The sequence below is a fragment of the Etheostoma cragini genome, chromosome 22 (genome assembly GCF_013103735.1).
Source record: "Etheostoma cragini isolate CJK2018 chromosome 22, CSU_Ecrag_1.0, whole genome shotgun sequence".
In the NCBI taxonomy this organism is placed as follows: domain Eukaryota; kingdom Metazoa; phylum Chordata; class Actinopteri; order Perciformes; family Percidae; genus Etheostoma; species Etheostoma cragini.
The window spans coordinates 12,968,990-12,987,849 of NC_048428.1; the positions used below are offsets into that span (position 1 = coordinate 12,968,990).

Below are 18,860 nucleotides of genomic sequence, written 5' to 3' on the forward strand. Positions count from 1 at the left end.
ATTGTACATATGCAGAAAAGAAGGACTCTTATAATGGGCTTGCACATTTGATAAAGGTGATGAAATACAGAAATGACCATAAAGCATTGTTATTTCACCAAATAAGGGAATTTTTCAATCCTTTTGCCAAAAAGTCATCTGCACAAGAGAAAGTACTGCATGTTATTGCACATAGTGATGATACTTGTGTTTGGGGTTGTGTTATAGCTCCCATAAATGGTCTTATTATCTCTTTAAATGTGGTTAAACTCCAGTTACAGATATCCAAATAGATTTATTTGGGATTTGGGCTGAGTAGCTGTATTTAAGGTAAAAGTCATCACCAAATTTAACCACCCTTCACAGCTGAGGCCAAGCAGAAGTAACGCGTTGTTTTCTGTAGTGGCCTTCTGAAACATGCCATCAGTTCCAAAGCATGTTTTGTTTTTAAGAATTTTCATTAAAGTACAGGAAAAGTCATGAAGTATCAAGGTGATAAAACAAATTAAGTGTGTTTTTTAATAGCGCAATAATGGCAAATGGCTGCAAATCTACTCTAAAGTCAGTTTATCTCACAGCCATTGCAGCTATTACTCTCAAATTTGTGGTACCAATACATTTTTCAGCCAGTCCTGAATTTAGAACTCAATGAAAGAGACAATGAGCCCACTCCATAAACTTCATCCTCAAGTCATCAAACTATGTACTGCTGTGGTGATTTGAGCGCCTGTGTTCTGCAAATGTCAATATCACAACTGTATAACAGAGACCCTTAATTCCACTTCTTCTTTGTGCAATAAAGTACATGTTGTACTTGTTGTAAAACAGCCTACTGTAATATCTTTGTGCAACGAGTTGTTTTTGTTGTCTGTTGTAAAGGTAATCGGGTGTAAAACAAGTGGCGCAATGTTGACACTGGAGAGAAGCATGTGAAAAATGTGCTGCTGCCATGCAATCACAAAAGGAAAAGGCTGGCAGTTGACTTAGACATTTAATCGCTGTGTTGCGTGAAACGGAGGAACCAAAAGCCTGGAATAACAGGGAGAGCCACCTTAAACTTTACAGAGGGATTCCTGGTGGAGCCACACCAAGGCACTGACAGACGGGGTAGCTGATTATCAGTCATGGCTTTGAGGTGAAGAGGTATAAGCAGACAGGAAGCCAAGGATCCAGGAGCTCAATAGGCTCTTAATGTCTGAATGAACAATTCTCCTTTATTGTTTTCTGTTCTTCCTATACCATGTAGGACATTTGATTCGTACTGGTCAAGTTTGGTGACATGATGACACTTTAAAAGGATTTAAATGGGACATCTTGCTGCTCTTAGTGTCAATATATAACAAGAAATAGCTACATCAGAAAAACAAAATTGTGCAGATGACAGACACTTTTTTAGAATCTGAAATGCACGGGCATCATGATAAAGATGGGTTAGGGTATCACTGGATAACCCACATGGTCCAGTGGACAGCACAACACATTTGCCAGTTGTATCTAAACAAGACAAGAGCTGAGTGTATTCTTCCAAGGACCTGAGCTGAGAACACTAGAAGAATAAACCTGATGTTCTGAAGTGATAAAGATGAGTTAGGCTGCTCGATACAGTTCATATCTCCACACAAAACGGTATGCACCACTTAACATGTTAAAAGAAACCTCATTTTCATTTTGGTGAACTTGTCCATGTTGTCTCGGCTCACTATCGCTTAGAGCACACACTGATGATCAGGGATCCAGTTACCAACTTCTCCGACACCGGGCCACGTGACTCAGGTCCTCCTCATTTTAAAAAGCGCTGCTACCCTGTAATTCTCTCCACAGCTTCAAAGAGGTGCTAAATGCTTCCCTTGTGCCATATGACCAATTTTCGCACCTTGTGCACCTTCTGTGTCAGAGGGACAACTACTGGAGGTTGCACCGCGGCGAAAAAGTGACTAGTGCGCTGGACCGAGTCAATCACATTTCTTCACCGATAAGTTGGCGTGCATCCTGCAAAGTAGCCTCATAGGTAGCCTCCGTCTCTGATCTGCTGGCCAAGGATGGTACTGGACCATAAGAGCGCATTTGGCGCCTCCGTTTTGCTGGCAAGTGTGATAATCTGCGGTAACGTGCTATGTCCCGTCGGTGCCTATCTGTACAGCAACCGCTACGCAGGGTGAGTAAAGACCCCCATTCATTTCTGGGGCTCACGAGAGCTTTCATTCTACAGGAAAAAGTGCTCTGTTGCTATCATGTTTTTCTGCAGAGACTTTACAGCAAAAGACGGTTTTATTGAATGTTCTGAGTTGAGAGTATAAACAAAGAAAGTCTTTGTGCTCATAATCTTCCTTATCGTGTTGGGACATATTTCCCGTTTGAGACATAATATAATGTTTACACTTTACTCTATACTGATCTTATTGTCTGATGGCATTTGGATAAGACTGTCTGCTGTGCTGCAGGAAGGCATTCAGATTGCTCATGATAGGCACGGTCCGGAAGACACTGGGGATGCTTGCAGCAAAAGTGGCCTGTCAAACTGCTTAAAGAATTCATTTAAAAAAAAAAAAGCATAGCTGTAAGATGGCAGCAACTGCCAACTCTCTTTGTCTAGCCATGGGTTTCTGTAATCACAACAGAGAACACATTTGTCATTTTTAATAAAAGGCCTGGCATATTAGTCTGTTTGCATGTTTATAAAGCTGAATGTGGGGCACACATCTCCCCACCTAGCCCCTAAGCTGGTAGCCTAATAGATGGTCTCCAATGGGACCACCTGGAACTGTACGCGTATAGACATGTAGAGGACATGACTGGACCATGTAAGGATTTATGGTCTGTTTTTTTTAAAGAGCTTTTGATGCAATGTATCATGAGCGGAGTGCGACCACCTCTGCTGGAAACCCCTCCTCGTCTGTCTTAAACAACATATATTTTGGTCATAGTCCATGAATTGCATGGAGGGGGTCCTGTTTCACTTAAAAAGCAGGGATGTCAATGATCAGGGTGTTGTTTATGTCACAATGAGCCTGAAAGAAAGACTTCCATTGTCAAAATATGTCATATCATTCATTAACAGATTGTATTGTATTAAAATGACAGTATCAAAACACTGGTGAGAGACAACTTCTTGGTTTGAAACAAATTGCTTCCATCCCAGAGACAGTACGGCTGTGGGAGTCAACAGACTGACAACTTAAAGACAGCTTTAGCTCCGAGAGCCCTGCAGCTGGTAGATTCAAAGTAAAAAAGCCTCTACCAGGCCAACACTGTAACAAAAACAGTCTGTCGTCTTTGAGAATCACTACAAGATGAAGAAAAGGTTCACTGTGGACTACAGTAGAGCTCCGGGGTGTCACTTTATTTTCTCATGTGTGTGTAGGGTGTTGTACGTACTGGTGAAAACAAAATAGTCCTACTAACTCACATCAGTGAGGATTGATTGAAGATGTGGAAACGCGTATTTCTCTGATGTTTCAGACAGAGAGACTAAATTATACAACTGGCTTGTTTTTAAAGTTTGCAGTCTGTCTAGATTTAGCTTGCCTCATTTCTATCACAAACAAACAACATTCTTACTTCCAAAAAATGACTGCCTGTCCCCTTTAAAGTCCGTCTTCTATCACGATTGTTGCCAAGGAAACAGGCTGTTTTTGGACACTGTTGGGATGGTCACTGAAATGGGGTGGCCAGCCTCTCACGTGGGACACCAGGACCCCTTTGTTTCTCAAAACCTTAAAGAGGCCGACTGCCACCTTTGTTTAGGGGGGGCCAACTTCCTGCGTGACACATTGTAAAAAGCTATTTGAAATAAGAAAAACATGAGAGAGGATGACACAGAGAGACAGAATAAAAGAGGCTAAAAAAAACATGAGACAAAGAAGTGGACATAAATACAACCTGGCAGCCAGACAGGTAACTGGGCAGACACAGAGACTGTAATGGATTATTTGCAGCGTGTTAGCTCTAAGGTCAATCCGAGGATCTGCAGAGTGAATGCAACACTATGTGAGATTCATGGTGAGGATGAAAGAGTGTCTTTATTTTAATATAAAATATGTTTGCAGGGTCTCAAGCTTATCTATCTACTGTTTGTTTTAGTTATGCGCCTAGACCAACAAGAGTAATATTACTCTGTAGTGATTTTTTATAGTAGTACAAATCTCTATTGTATTCCATAACAAATTCATTTGCAGTTCTGCATTTAACTAAGATGAAATTCTTTTTGATTCGCAATTAACACAATTTAATTAAGTGTTATTATCCGACCACTGATGTTAAAATAAAGTAAACTACAGCTTTATTAACGCCTTATCTTGTTTATGAAAACTATTATTAAAAAAAACAAAAAAAAAAACATTAATAGTCAACTCCCCTTTCTGTGGTTTTAACCAAACAAACATCTTGTGCGGTGTTTCGGCTTTCACATTACAGTTTTATGTTAAATGTTTTGTTTTCTGCGTATACACACTGTACACATGAACAAATCAATGTTGCACTGTCAAACGCATTAAAGTATTGGATTATACTTGTCCATATTTTTCATGTGTTTTTCACATCTATCTACAGCTAAAATCAGTATATGAGGGATATATTACACACATCATGTGTGAAAATGTGAAACGGCTGCTGCTACTGTATCCACCAAAGAATAGTTCCAGGTGCTACGTACAGAGCTGGAAACCATGAAATATAATCCTTTAATGAGGTCTCGCCCAGCTTGTTTGACTGAGGTTTGACCCAGCCGTCTATAGGACTCTGAAAGAGGAACCACCCATTTCACCATCAAACATCTGTTATTATATGTGTCACCTTCAATCAGCACAAAAGCAGGTATACCTATGACTTCACGGCCTAGATGTTTTTAAAATGATGTGCACTTAGCGAAAATTGATCCAAGCCCTGTTACAGTGAATTTTAGTGCCGTGAAAATCCCTTTGGGGGACTTTGAACCCAGCACTTAAAAGAGCGCTGTTGTTTTTGCAGTGATCAAGTCTTCAGGATAACCCCGAGCAATGATGAGGAGGTCAGAATGCTCAAGAAAATTCTGGGACACATGAAGGTTGGTGCATATTTTTTCTTAGATCCCCCAAACACACACACGCACACACACACACATACGCAAGCACGCACACACGCACACTGCTCACTATTCTGACTCATATTTATGACTGTATTCATCATCAGACACCATTTCTTAAAACTTTTTATTGTTGTGTGCGTTTTCCAAAATGCCATATTAAAAAGTCATATCAGTTATTATTCTGCTCAATCCAGCCTATAGTCCCTTTGTGGTCTTTACTATGACACTTGAACAGCAGTCACAGACAGAGTGAGGCGTGACGCTGGTGGTAAAAGCGGGGTGATGTGACAGAGGGCTGGGGACAGAGAGGCAATGAGCAGCCGAGTGTGGTCATCCGTCACAGTCAGGACATATTCCCTGTCTGAAAGAGCCAGATACTGTTGAAAGGAGAACCCCCAGGAGAAGAGTGGGGGAGGAATACAAAAGACTTTTTCATAATTAGGTCTGAATGTTTGGATGTCTTTCAGTTACAAACTGTATGGACATGTGTTTCAAAGACACTGAAATAAGGGGAGGACACAAAGCTTTGCTTCTCTTCCCAAACTCATTTGGCAGTAATTAGCCATCAGCCTCAGGAGCATAGATGACCTTCCTTTGCACATTGTTTTAGTTTGCAAATATGCAGCAAATATTGTTTGTAAAGCCTAAAAACCATGATGCAATTAAAGACATTATTGTGCAGCAAATAATCAAAGAACTTCTTTGAATAATTAATTGAACAGTGTATTTAACTAAAAATCTGCATTTCCAGTATTACTATCCTTATGCAGATGAATGGTACATTCAGAGGAATCATGCTTATGACAGAACAAAGCACATTTGTGAATATTAGAGTGATGCTGGTGATTATGTTTTTCCAGTAATAACCAGTGACTAACAGATCAAAGACAACAAAAACCTCACGGCAGCCTTATGTCATACTTATCTGACTCAGTAAATCTATATTTGTATTCCAAAACTAAAAAGTGTACACTTTTAAGTCTGATTCCAGTAGTTAGTCATAGCCTGGAAATCCAGACCCAAATCCGAAAGATTAATTAACTTGCTGAGCAAATTCAAACTGTGCACTCATGAGAACTCTGGATGTTCAGGGAAGCATCTGTAGACTTTAGATTTAAAATGTAGAAATTAAATAAATAATTCTGTGTTTCTCCATCCGAATGTTTAATCATGGCAGTGTGGAGAAGGCTTTGAAACTGATTGATTTGATTTGATGTTGAAATAAAACAGTAATGCTATATTCTAAACAAAAGGCCAACTTACAAGTTTTTTAGGTTTAACTTTCATTGCCATCTCACTCTTTATTTTATGGGTCTATTTCCTAATAACTTTCTAGGAAGTTTCCTGGAATGAACTATGTGATCTTGTACTAATTATAGAGAAAATAAAGGCAAAGCTCTGTGAGTGTTTTTAGGTAGTTTTGATTTGATATGTTTTGAACAATTTCCTTGAAATAACTGCTCCATTTAAATAAAACCTTCAGACAACATAATTGAACAGCTAATTGAGAAATCTAATATGAAACTTTCTGGAGATTCTCTTTGAGAGAGTTGCAGCAATGTCAGTGTGGTCCGTTTCTCTGGTTTGGTTTGGTCCACTTAGGTTGTATTTGTGCAGCCAGATGGCTCACCAACAGAAGGCATCTGTTCGGGTTTAGGTCAAGCTTTCGTTAATTGGTCCAGAACCAATACAGCTCTGAAACGTGAATGAACAGAAAAGGACAAAAAAGAGAATTCAGTAAATGTTTTTGATTTGTGGTAAGGGATAGAAGGAGAGAGCCAGGGTGCTGGCCGAAGCTTTAAGTATGTAAGGGCAGCGGACACAGTGGTCCAAGACCAACTGAGGCAGTGGCAGCCTATTGTTTGGACAGCTGTAGACTTGTGTTTTCAGTAGCTTAGCCACACTGCCATCACTCTTTGCCAGAGTCTAACTTTTCAGCCTCAGGCTAGACATGGCGTCAAATAATAAACAACTACTGGCCACTACAGAATGAATGAGAATCAAGAATCAGATCCATCAGCAAAAAAATAACCCATTTCCTTGCGTAATAATCCAAGATTTTTGTTTGGCTATGCTCTAAGCTTGACGTTACATTTAACCTAAAACCATGTAGGATTTTACTTTTGCTTTTTTCCGAACACCTGTTGGCGGGTTGGTCATTCCCAAGATAGAACGCCTGGAACACAACAATCAATGTTTCTAGAAACAGCAACAGCAATAGTTTAGGATAAATTTAGCACAAGCTTTGTAAGCCACCATTATAGGACAGAGTTTGATCTAGAGAAAGCATTAAGACATGTGCATATCAACTTTGCAGTCCTGGATGCAGTGTTTATTGACTCACAGGTGAACACTGGGCAGCCTAGAGAAAAAAACACAACAGCTTGTGAATGCACCCAGTAGAGCAAATACCTTCACCAAATCTATGTATGCATTGTCAAGATAAGATATTTCTACAGTACATGTTGGATTTTCACAAAAAGTTAATAATTACTACTTTAGCTCCTGGAGAACATGTTTATAATAGAGAAGCTGGAAATATGCATGGCGTTTGGTGTTCTTGCTTGACAAGTGACTTAAAGCTATAGTACTACAGTTGTTAGTAGCCAAGGAGGACACAGAGGAAAACATGATGAAATTATCATCACGCAAGTCTCTTTGTGGTAAAGGCACCGGACGACATCATCTTTTGAGCATAACCATACTGAGAAATACAGAGAGAGTTGTGTGGTGCTGATAGTCTTAATGTAGCAGCGCATTTGGCAATGGCTTGAATCTGACATTTATTAGTATCAAAAATGTACGCACTAAAGCTTTAAAAAATTCATTGATTATCAAAATAGTGGCTGATTCTGTTGACCAACTGGTCAATTAATCAGCTAATTACTTCAGAGACCAAACTGAAATGAATAAAAATCTCCAGTGACCCCTTGTTGTTTGAGGGGAGTGATGACAGAATGAGTGACAGTCTCTTTCCTGGATCATAGAAGTTAGTTTGACGTGTTCCAGGGATTAAATCTGCTAAACAGATGCACCAATACCACAACCACTATTATTTACTGTCTATGGAGCATGTCTATTGTTCACATCTGTAGTGCTGTTGGGGGGAATCTGACATTGACATTTTATACAAGTACAAAAAATACAAGTTTGTCTTTTGCCGAGAGTTAGATAAATGTAGCAAATATGAAGATGGAGCCAGCAGCCGGTTTTCTTTAGGACTAGAAACTAACTTCCTCGGGTTTACGCCTGGCAACCCCGTGTTGACAACTAAACTCTTTTTTTTTACAGATTAAACAAACAAGATATAAAGTGTTGATTAGTTAGCTTTAGAGGTTCTGGTTGGCAGATTCTGTTACTTTAGGACAGAGCCAGGCTTGCTCTTTTCTGTTTCCTGCCCTCTTTATGCTAAGCTAACCAGCTGCTGGCTGTAGCTTCGTATTCACTGTGTGCACAGGATAGTGATATTGGTCTTTTAATCAAACTCTCAGCAAACAAAGTGAATAAACGTATTTTCCCAAATGTTGAACGCTTGATTTTTATGGTATAGCATCCAAAATGAGACTGTGAAGCCAACAGCCGGTATTCTGATTATAATACATATTCACTTAAAACCGGTGTATTACTTTGGTGTGTTGTGTTTCACTTAAAGCAACAGCTTCACCGCATCTGCAAGCTCTTTTTATTGAACTATAACTTTTTCTTTCTTGTTCTGCCCATGCCAGTGTTAAATCAACCAAAACAACACAAATGCAATTTATAGCTACCCTGCATACACAGACACACACATAAAAAAGAACGATCACATTAAAAATCAGGAGACAAAAGATTTGAAATACAGACAAAGCATTTGTAGGGCTCATAAATACAGCTGTAAAATTTAAAATTGAGAGAATTTTCTGTGAGGAGTTGCGTTATCTGATCAGAGATATTTAAGTGCCTTTTAGGCTTACGTTCTTTTGTTTTTTTTGGCGGAGCTGAAACATTTGGGGTACTTAACCATTTGGAAACGCCATAAAAGTGCAGCAGTACAGAGCGGTTGTAACTCCAGGGCACCAAACATTCCAGCGGAGGATTTTCTACCCCTATGGCACTAAACAAAGTTAAATAAACTGGTATGCATTCTGTAAACTATTAAACCAATTGACACATTAACAAGCATGTGTGCCAGCCTGCATGTCTCTGCCCCCATGTACAAAATGAAAGCCAGCTGAGGACGCTCACACATGTCTGCAGAAACACCAACTGTGCAGAATTCAAGTCTTTGCAGTGACTACTGTGTGTATCATTTGTAGGTCAGCTCTAGCTGTTTTTTTATCAGTTATCACATGATGTCTGTGTTTATAGGGGTGGCTAGCTATTTCAGCTAACGCTAACAGACCAGACTTTCACAGCTTGATAACAGCCGTGGAAAGACAGGATTTTTGTTGCTAATACGGAGTCAAACAGTGGAGAGGAAAGCAGGAGAAGGGTCATTCACGGCAGGTTGTTAATGGGACACATCTGAGTGTGTTTTGCCCCATTAACGCGGTAGAGTCATCAACATTCCCCTGATTTAGTCCATCACTTGAAGGTAGTGACTAGAGGAATGTTAAACTGTCCAGGTCTCACAAAACAATATGGTCATTACCAAATTGTTGGTGCAATATTTAAACATCCACCAGAGAAGATAATACATCTATACATCTACATACCTTTTTTTTCTGAAACATATGCTCTTTAAATCTAGTTTACTTATTTAGCCAGTATCTGTGTTATACTGGGTATCAGCAAAAACATAACAGATCTACATTAAATATAGATTATGTTCAACATCATTATAAAATGTTATGTTTCTACAATTAGTTATTATTAGTTATTATTATTTAGGGCTGTAGTCAAGACCACCTTTGTTGAGTCTAATTATTATTATTATTATATAACAAAATGTAGTGGACGTTAAGATCTGTTTACAGTGTGGTTGCTATCCCTTTATTATTCTTGCTGTATGGGTTGGCGGCCATGCTGAAAATGAATGAGCAGCACTACTGCATGGATCAATATTGGATTTGCATGATTTTTGCATCAATTTGATGAAGTATTTGCCAAAAACAGACATTCCTGTCAGATTACTTTTGTCCATGAACAGTTTCTCAATTGATTTTCCTTATAGTATCTCACAATACTGATATTGCAATTTCGACTTAATATATATCGCCTTCTCCTACCCCTCAATTAAAAATGATGAAATCCTGCAGGGTGTTTGTGTCTCTCTATTCCCTGTTCTAATATACAGTATTTGTCCTTTTTTCTTTAGGTGGACTTCTGGCAGCCCAACAGTGCCACTCTAATCTGTCAAAATGCCACTGTGGATGTCCATGTGAAACGCAATGACACGCAAGGTTTTCATGAACACTTAAAGCAGGAACATATTGATTATCGGTAAGACTGGAAGTACCACCGCCCGCAAATACACAGACATACCACAGTACACATGCATACACATTTGGTTATCTTGTTAGCAGAGTGTCTACAAACGGAGACACATCTGTTATCCAAAGGGCGTTGCAATTACCCAGCTTTCCCCAGCCAGAATACATGATTTGCACATGCAGAGTCGGCCATACTTTGCATGCAAAAGAGCTTCCTCAAATCTGGGACACACACACACACACACACACACACACAGTACATCACAGTCCCTCTCCCAATCTTTCCAAAAGCAGCCCTTTCATCTCCCCACCCCATCTCTCATCAAAATTAACATTGAAATGATGGAGTTTTATCAAAGCAGCCGCAGCTAGAAAGAGTTCCATTGTCATCTCTGTCCTAAGGGAGGAATTTCAGATCTGAGAATGAGGTTGTTTTTTTGTACTCTGTGTTGATTGACTGAGAAAATGGTCCTCACTACAGGGGACATTTTTTTCAAGGTTGTTGGGTTTTGAGGAAGTGAGGCATCAAAGATCTCCTTTTACTCTTGGGGAAATAAGCTAGCTTTTTTAGTTTTATTGAAGTAGTTATGGATAGAAATGTACATATAAGAACCTTCATGAGAAAGTGTATTTTAGGAGAGTCTGGCTGCCCACATAGCTGCCATTAAAACAGATCACATTGGCTGTTTTAGGTTGGAGTGGGAAGTGAAGAGGCAGAGGTCTGATCAGACGTGAGAGCAGTCTATGAACAGATACTGAGGGTTATAATGATGGTGTTGGCTCATTCGACACATTTCGTTGACTGATAGACAGCAGTGTTATAGCTAGTGTCATCTGTGCTATCACACAGGGTTAGTGCCGATGTAGAAATCCGGTTTTGGACGTAGGAAAAGAAGAGGATAAGTGAGAGCAGTTTCATAATCAGTTAGGAATGAGTCAACAATACAATTCTTTAAAACGTTAGAGTTCATGCTTTGTATAGAAACACAAACAAACAATATCTGCAGTAATTATTAATGCAATATAATGTTTTACAGTAGCTACTTATATATGACCTTCACTCTAATGAATGAAATACGGTGGCACTGTATGTGAAGATTTTCCGCTTTTCTTTGGTATATACAGTATATCGTTGTAAACTGATCTATCTGGGTTTGGAACTTTTGGTTGAACTGAAAAAGACATTTGACAAGTTGTGATGTTTAGTTTTTTTTATTGGTAAGGATGTCACGCTAGTTTCAGTTTAACTACGTCTTTTCTATCCACAGGGTGTTTATCTCCAATCTGCAGACGGAAATTGAAAAACAGACGGGGTATCGCTCTTCTCGCAAGCGGAGGTCGGAGTCTCAGTATGACTACGAGGTTTACCACTCTCTGGAAGAGGTAGATGTGAAACCCTCCGTTGACCTGCCTACCTATCTTTCGCTCTCCTCTGCTGCTCTCTAATCGAATGCACGCAGAGTAAACTAACATCGTCTCTAAGGTGCTCTCAAACTCCCAATTACCCCATTCCACAGGTTTCTCTCCCACAGCCTCATGCTCTTACACACGGAGACATGCACTCTACTTCAGACACTTCACAGTAGAGTGTTTATTTTCCCAGGTCGATTAGGCTACTGGTTCATGAATCTATCAGGCCCTATGAAGCAGCATGAATTCCACACACAGATCCTAAGAGCCTACACAAATCTTTAGTACTCTTCCCTTTGATCCCCTCTTTTGCTGTGAAACACACACTTACACATTTATGCGTGTGTGTGTGTATGTGTGTGTGTGTGTGTGTGTGTGTGTGTGTGTGTGTGTGTGTGTGCGTGTGTGTGTGTGTGTGTGTGTGTGTGTGTGCAGACACATTGTGCAGCCAAAGACACAATCATGCACATACTCAAGAGGAACATTGAGTACGTCTTAGAAGTTTTTTTTCAGATTGTCTGAAAGGTTAAATGCACATTAAACCAATCATTTTTCCAGTGTACTCTTGAAAACGTTGTAAACAAAATCTTGAGTGACATTCACTCTTCTGCATTATGCGCTGTCCTTAAGATCCAGAGCTGGATGTTTGAGATGAACAGAACCCACACGGACCTGGTTGACATGTTCTCCATCGGGAAGTCGTATGAGGGTAAACCGCTTTATGTGCTTCAGGTAGGATAAAAAGCATGAGACACACAAAAGAATGGCACACGGGTGCGTGCACATGCACACTCATGCTACTTTAAAACTGACAGTGCTTGTCTCCTGTCAGATAGGAAAGAGAAGTCGTCATCAGAAGAAAGCTGTTTGGATCGACTGTGGCGTCCATGCCAGAGAGTGGATAGGACCTGCTTTCTGCCAGTGGTTTGTCAAAGAGGTACTCTTGTTTTTCTAGTCTGCCAATTTGAATATAAAAACACTGTTTAAATTGCATGCATTGTTTGCATCAATGCATGTGTCAACACATCTAAATGATAGCCTGTAGCTAACAAGTCTGTGATGATTTGGTCTCTGGGGTCCTCAACAAAACATCTGTTTACTCGTCATGCACGTCATGCAAATACTGAAGATTACTCTTTATTGTTCAGATGTTGAACACAACCCTGGGCGTGCACACAAGTTCCATCACACCCTTAAGATCTTAAATACTACCCTCTGAAGTGAGGACGGTACCAGACCAGAGCCAGACATTAACTGCAAGAACCTTTAATGGCTTGTTTTGTACTTCTTGTATGCCAGATGAGTGGGATTTGCAACACATTGCCAGAGCATTAAGATAATTAAAGGAAAAGTCAATGAATATCAATGCAGAGCACTGAGTCACAGCCCTTTTTTTGCGTGATTCTTGCATGATAGACCTCAACTGACAGGTACTTGAAAAAGGCTTTACCAAATGCTAAGAAATAATTTAAACTTTAGTCACCAAATGAGCTGATGTTGAGTAGCAAATAACGTAAACTTGCCACTATAAGGAATTACATGCACATTCTAAAGCTTACTTTTGACTAACCTCGATCATTGGATCGTATTATTTAAAAAACAATATTATGTTGTGCTCTATAGTTAGTCTGTTGTGCACGCTGACACTTATTGAAATGGCCTCCATAATGATGGTTTAAACTAAAATGCTTGACTAATTCACCTAAGACCATAGATGGACTTATAAGTTCAGTAGGGAATTCTTCAAAAAAGGATAAAGTAAGAGTAGGAAGTAAGAGACTAGGGAAGAAAAAAGAAAATAGCAGCAGAAAATCAGGAGCACACATTAAAATGACATAAAAATGGATGAACTATGAAGAGAATGAACTACAGTCATGTAGTTACTAAGGTTGTCCACTGGAGGTCAGGGTGCCATCTTGGTTTAAGACATAAAGCATTTAAACCTTGGTTAGAGTCCGATTAAAGAGCAGGTAGAAGCAGTATTAGCCCAGTGCCAAGATCCCACTTCAAATCCTCAAATATAGTCTGTTTAATTTTTAACCTACTGCAGTTGTGCATTTAAAGAACCGTGATAGCAATCATGCGTACATTAACAAAATAATAATACATCGCATAGTAATTAAATGTATCTGTATGATTGGACCACAATCTAGCTCGGTGCTCTATAATTACATTTAGACCTTTAACAATTCCAAATTTTGCTGTACAATTAAATGTATTAGAAATAATTGCCATTAACAATATAATTGTCTCTTTCTGTCAAATTAAAGTTTTGAAAGAATTCCAGGACACGTCTTTTGGTTCAATCACCTTTATGTGACCCACACAATGTAAGACAGATACACAGCCTATGAAGTAAACCATGCCTCTTTATTATCATAAAACATTGTATTTGGTTTCTAAAATGAACGTGACATTGACAATAGAACAATAACCCTCATCAATAAAAAACAAAGCATTGGTCATTAACAAAAAAAAGATTAAAATTAAATTAGGAGTACAAAAAATAGTCTTCACTATTGACAAAACTATGTGGCAAAAAAGTCTTCTTCTGTACTTACGTTTTTTTCTAACTGTATTCCCCCGTGTAATTTTTGTTGATATGAACGTGTAGGGACAAAAAGCATAGCTTTAGCTCAACAGTCTGACCAAACATCTCATATGTAATTACAATTTGCATATCCAAACAAAATCAACAATAACTATCAACAGCCATACCCCATTGGACCTTAGCTAAAGTTAGCAATTAATTGCAGTAGGCCTAATTATACTATTTTCATGTTATAATTCAAGGCAATCAACTCATACCATTATGACTCTGTGATGAGACGACTGCTTAACCAGCTCAACTTCTACGTCATGCCCGTCTTCAACGTGGATGGATATGATTTCAGCTGGACCACGGTACTGAAGGTCTTTCTGCATACACAATACAGACTTAATCCTGCATGCTCATTCAGTCATTTTCAAACAGCACGAGTCAGAAGCTTTGATTGTAAAGAATTCTTATGCTTTGCAGAATGCATGGTCCAGAGGAGAAACACCTTTTATTTAATTCAGGTGCTTGTATTCAGAACATCAAATAATTAATAATAATAATTAATTCCATTTATATAGCGCTTTGTCATAGACACTCAAAGCGCCTTGGGGTGGGGGTGGGGGGGGACTACTTTCTAACACCACCAATGTGTAGCACCCGCCTGGGTGATGCACAGCAGCCTTACGACGCCAGATGTTCACCACACATCAGCATCAACAACTGCTATCATATACCTTCTGACCACCGATTTTGAATACTTTTAAGGCAGTATGATGAATATTTTGTGTTCAATTAGATCAGAATTGATTCAGTAATGAAAGCTTAACAGAAGAGAGATAACAATGTGTTTTTGTCATTATACAGCCCTTATATCTGTGAAAGAATACATGTATACTTATGTGAAAAATGCTCCTCATCTAGTGTCCAAATATCTGGAATCTAAATGAGTGACAGATGGACTATTTGGAAGATGGCAGGGAGCTCCATTTGTACGATAAGTCTGACAGGCAGGGGGACGTACACAGTGACAGTGGCTTTTTTCCCTTTAGGATCGGTTCTGGAGGAAAACACGGTCCAAAAATCACAAGTTCCACTGCCGTGGAGTGGACGCTAATAGAAACTGGAAAGTGAAATGGTGTGGTGAGTTCAATTACACTGAACTTCAACTGAAATCTGAGGAAAATCAACTGAATCTCTATCACGCAGATACAGCACTCGGTGGCAGTAAGACTGCAACTTGGCAAGGCACTCCCTGTAGTCTGTTGCTGATGAAGTCTTTTCTGACTATTAATCAGTATAAGCTGCAGATAAAATATTTGTGTGGTGACAACTCTCTGTATTTAATGTCATGTAGTCTCTGGTGGCTGGAGGGGTTCTGCTGAGTCATCATCGGTCCGGGAGGCTTCGGAAAATATAGCAAGAGATGTTTGCAGTACATTCAGACATTTGGAGATGTGATGCGAGTTAAGAAAGAAATTGAGGAAACAAGTTTTGCCCTCTCAAAGGAATACTAAGCTCACAAATTGGCCATTTGGATACTTAATTTAAAAGCTTTTCTTAAAGGGAACCCACTGTTAGTGACATGTGAAATATATATATGTATGAAAGAAATTAAAACATGGAAAAGACCTCGGCTTAAACTTCAGTAATAGACTACAGAAGAAATGCATTTAACAGGACATAGTCAGGTCTGAGACAACTTTCAGCTTCAATCCATGTTAATTATTTGCAATATTGACCACCACATCTAGCTCCTGCTATTTATAGATATGATTTTCATGTGCAAAAATAAATGCAGCATATCATGTTTGACTGTTATCCTTGCATTATAATGTGACTTTGGTGATTTCAATCTGGGTCTGCATTAGTTTCCCCCACAGCGTTACTATGCATCTGTTTACTCTGCCTTCTTGGTTAATTAATGTAAATAATCCGGATTCCGGCACCTAACTTCTTTTATGTTTAATTTGAAAATCTGAGTGGAATCCAAATCTGTCCCTATCTGAATGCATTCTGTTTGTTCCCTTCCTTTCCTTCAGAGGAGGGTGCCTCCTCTCATCCCTGTGATGACACCTATTGTGGTCCCTTCCCTGAGTCTGAACCTGAAGTCAAGGCTGTTGCCAGGTTCCTGCGCAAGTACAAGAAACGCGTCAAAGCATATATATCCATCCACGCCTACGCCCAAATGCTGCTTTACCCCTATTCCTACAAGTATGCCACTATCCCCAACTTCAACTGCGTGGTAAGACACCCACTGTTTGATAATTAACCCATAAACCTTTATGTGTTTGAGTTTGTTAACTGGACCACATTGATATTAAACCATACTGTGAAGACATAGAATCACTAATGAGCTGACCTCCGGCTTTCACTGTCCAGGAATCGGCAGCTCATAATGCAGTGACAGCCCTGTACTCCGCCTATGGAGTGAGGTACAGATATGGACCTGCCTCCACCACCCTGTGTGAGTATTGTTCTTTCTCTTCATTGCATCTTCAAGGTTTAGAAAACGTAAAAGAATTGATTATGTGTTGTGTTATACTTGTTGCTTTGTGCTCTACTTTCAACCACACCTAGGTTTCGACAAGGAAAAATTGATCCTTATTCATGTTCCAAAGTAGGGAGACGTGCCAGTTTGTCTATAAATACACAATCAATTTAGTCTTCGCCTCAGTGTACTGAACGTACCCCTGAAGAGAAGATCAAAATGCGGAGATGGAAACTTAGCATCGATGAGAATGAAATGCTTTCAGACTCACCTAAAATGTAATCAATTTGTTATCAGGAGTGGTAGAAGAAATATTCACCTCATTTCATTAAGTAAAAGTAGCAAGACCACATTAACAAGTAAAAGGCTTGCAGTCAAAACGTTACTTATGTGTAGTAAGAAGTAGAACTAATTACAGTACAGTGTAATTACATATGCAAATGCTTCTATAACTAAATATTGTCCTAAGATTTCTTAATCTGTTTGTTTAACTCTTTCACAGATGTTAGCTCAGGCAGCTCTATAGACTGGGCCTACCGGAACGGGATCCCGTATGCGTTTGCCTTTGAGTTGAGAGATACAGGATACTTCGGTTTCCTCTTGCCGGAGTCCCTGATCAACCCGACCTGCACTGAGACTATGAGGGCAGTGAAGGCCATTGCATCAGGTCTGCTCAAGAAGTGTAAAACAGACAGGGAAAAATTTCCATATATATAAGCTAACTGTAGGTCCCCCGCCGGAGCTCCACCTTCCCAGTTCCTCCATCTCAACAAATCATATTTCATTGAGATCTCATATTCCTCGCAGATATTATCAGGTAAGGAGCTGAGAAGGGACAGCAAAGCATACATTTTAATTTGATTTTCTTGTGTTAAGGTTGTTCGCTTTATTTTACTTTTCTGATGAAATCTGTAGCCTACCTATGGGGGTGTTTTCTGTGTGGGTGTGCCAATACCCGTGAATTCTATAAGCAACCAGCCTGTTCACATACAACAAGATCACACATTTGGTGTAAAAGAGAATCCTGCTTGATCAGTGCCCAAATTTACTGGCCTGAGCTTAAATCCTTTCTAGCACTCCTTTGCCAAATTCTTTGATGCTCCCCACTTACAGAAACACTAATAATACAGATTTTTCCCTGATACAAGCTGAATGGTGGTCATGTGAGCGCTTGTCACGATAGAACAGCACTTTTTTTTAAAGAATCAGCTACAAATTTTATGTTTTTCAAAAATGTGTTATGTTAAACAAACTTTTTACAACAATTTCTAATAACCCTTTTGCTATTTTTATTCTGGTTGCATTTTATTGTGAAATTAGTCCTACCAAGTGCCAGTAGCTTAATGTTAATGTATTAATGCCGTTATTACTGCAACATTGTTGGTGTACATAATATGCTATCACCTGACAATCTTAGGTTTGGTTTAAATTTAGATGTTTTTTTGTTACGTTGTTGTTGTTGTTGTTTTATTTAGTTGAGATTGAAATTTGGATTGAAGGAAGTCACTTCAGCAGCTTACTGTGTCATTACTCAGGTATGGATCAATGACAGAGTCAGAAATGTTTACTTTTGACAGCTTATGTGCCAAATATGAGATTCTAATACATGTTTGACATCTGACTTGAATAAATTTTGTAATATAATACTGCAAATGTTCATTTCATCACATTTATTTCATATTCACATTTCTAGTATTTATTTAAAAATAGCAAAATGTGACAGTTGTTTCCCATATTTGTGTTTTGTAGGTGTTGATAGGGATGGTTAATAATAAATATTATTTTACTCGCATTGCTTTCATTACAACCTCACTGAACTTTTTATTATAAAATGATAGCTTAAAGCTGCTGATTCTGCAACTCTGCTCAAATTTATGGATTCAGAAACGATGGAACTGAATTTTCTGACGCCCGCAACTGCCAAATCTGTGTTGTGTATTTGTCAGATTCTTCGGATGTATTTGCTGTCGG

General features: G+C 39.1%; 1 protein-coding gene across 1 annotated transcript; it reads left to right on the top strand.

Moving 5' to 3' along the window:
- Nucleotides 1–1,503: 1,503 nt before the first annotated feature.
- On the top strand, nucleotides 1,504–18,536 carry cpa6 (carboxypeptidase A6). The gene is made up of 11 exons (XM_034862646.1): nucleotides 1,504–2,134; nucleotides 4,945–5,020; nucleotides 10,338–10,462; nucleotides 11,721–11,835; nucleotides 12,493–12,594; nucleotides 12,695–12,799; nucleotides 14,656–14,766; nucleotides 15,451–15,541; nucleotides 16,441–16,643; nucleotides 16,781–16,865; nucleotides 17,392–18,536. The coding sequence occupies exons 1-11, from the start codon at nucleotides 2,019–2,021 to the stop codon at nucleotides 17,604–17,606; spliced, it is 1,344 nt and encodes a 447-aa protein (XP_034718537.1). The 5' UTR covers nucleotides 1,504–2,018; the 3' UTR covers nucleotides 17,607–18,536.
- Nucleotides 18,537–18,860: the final 324 nt, after the last annotated feature.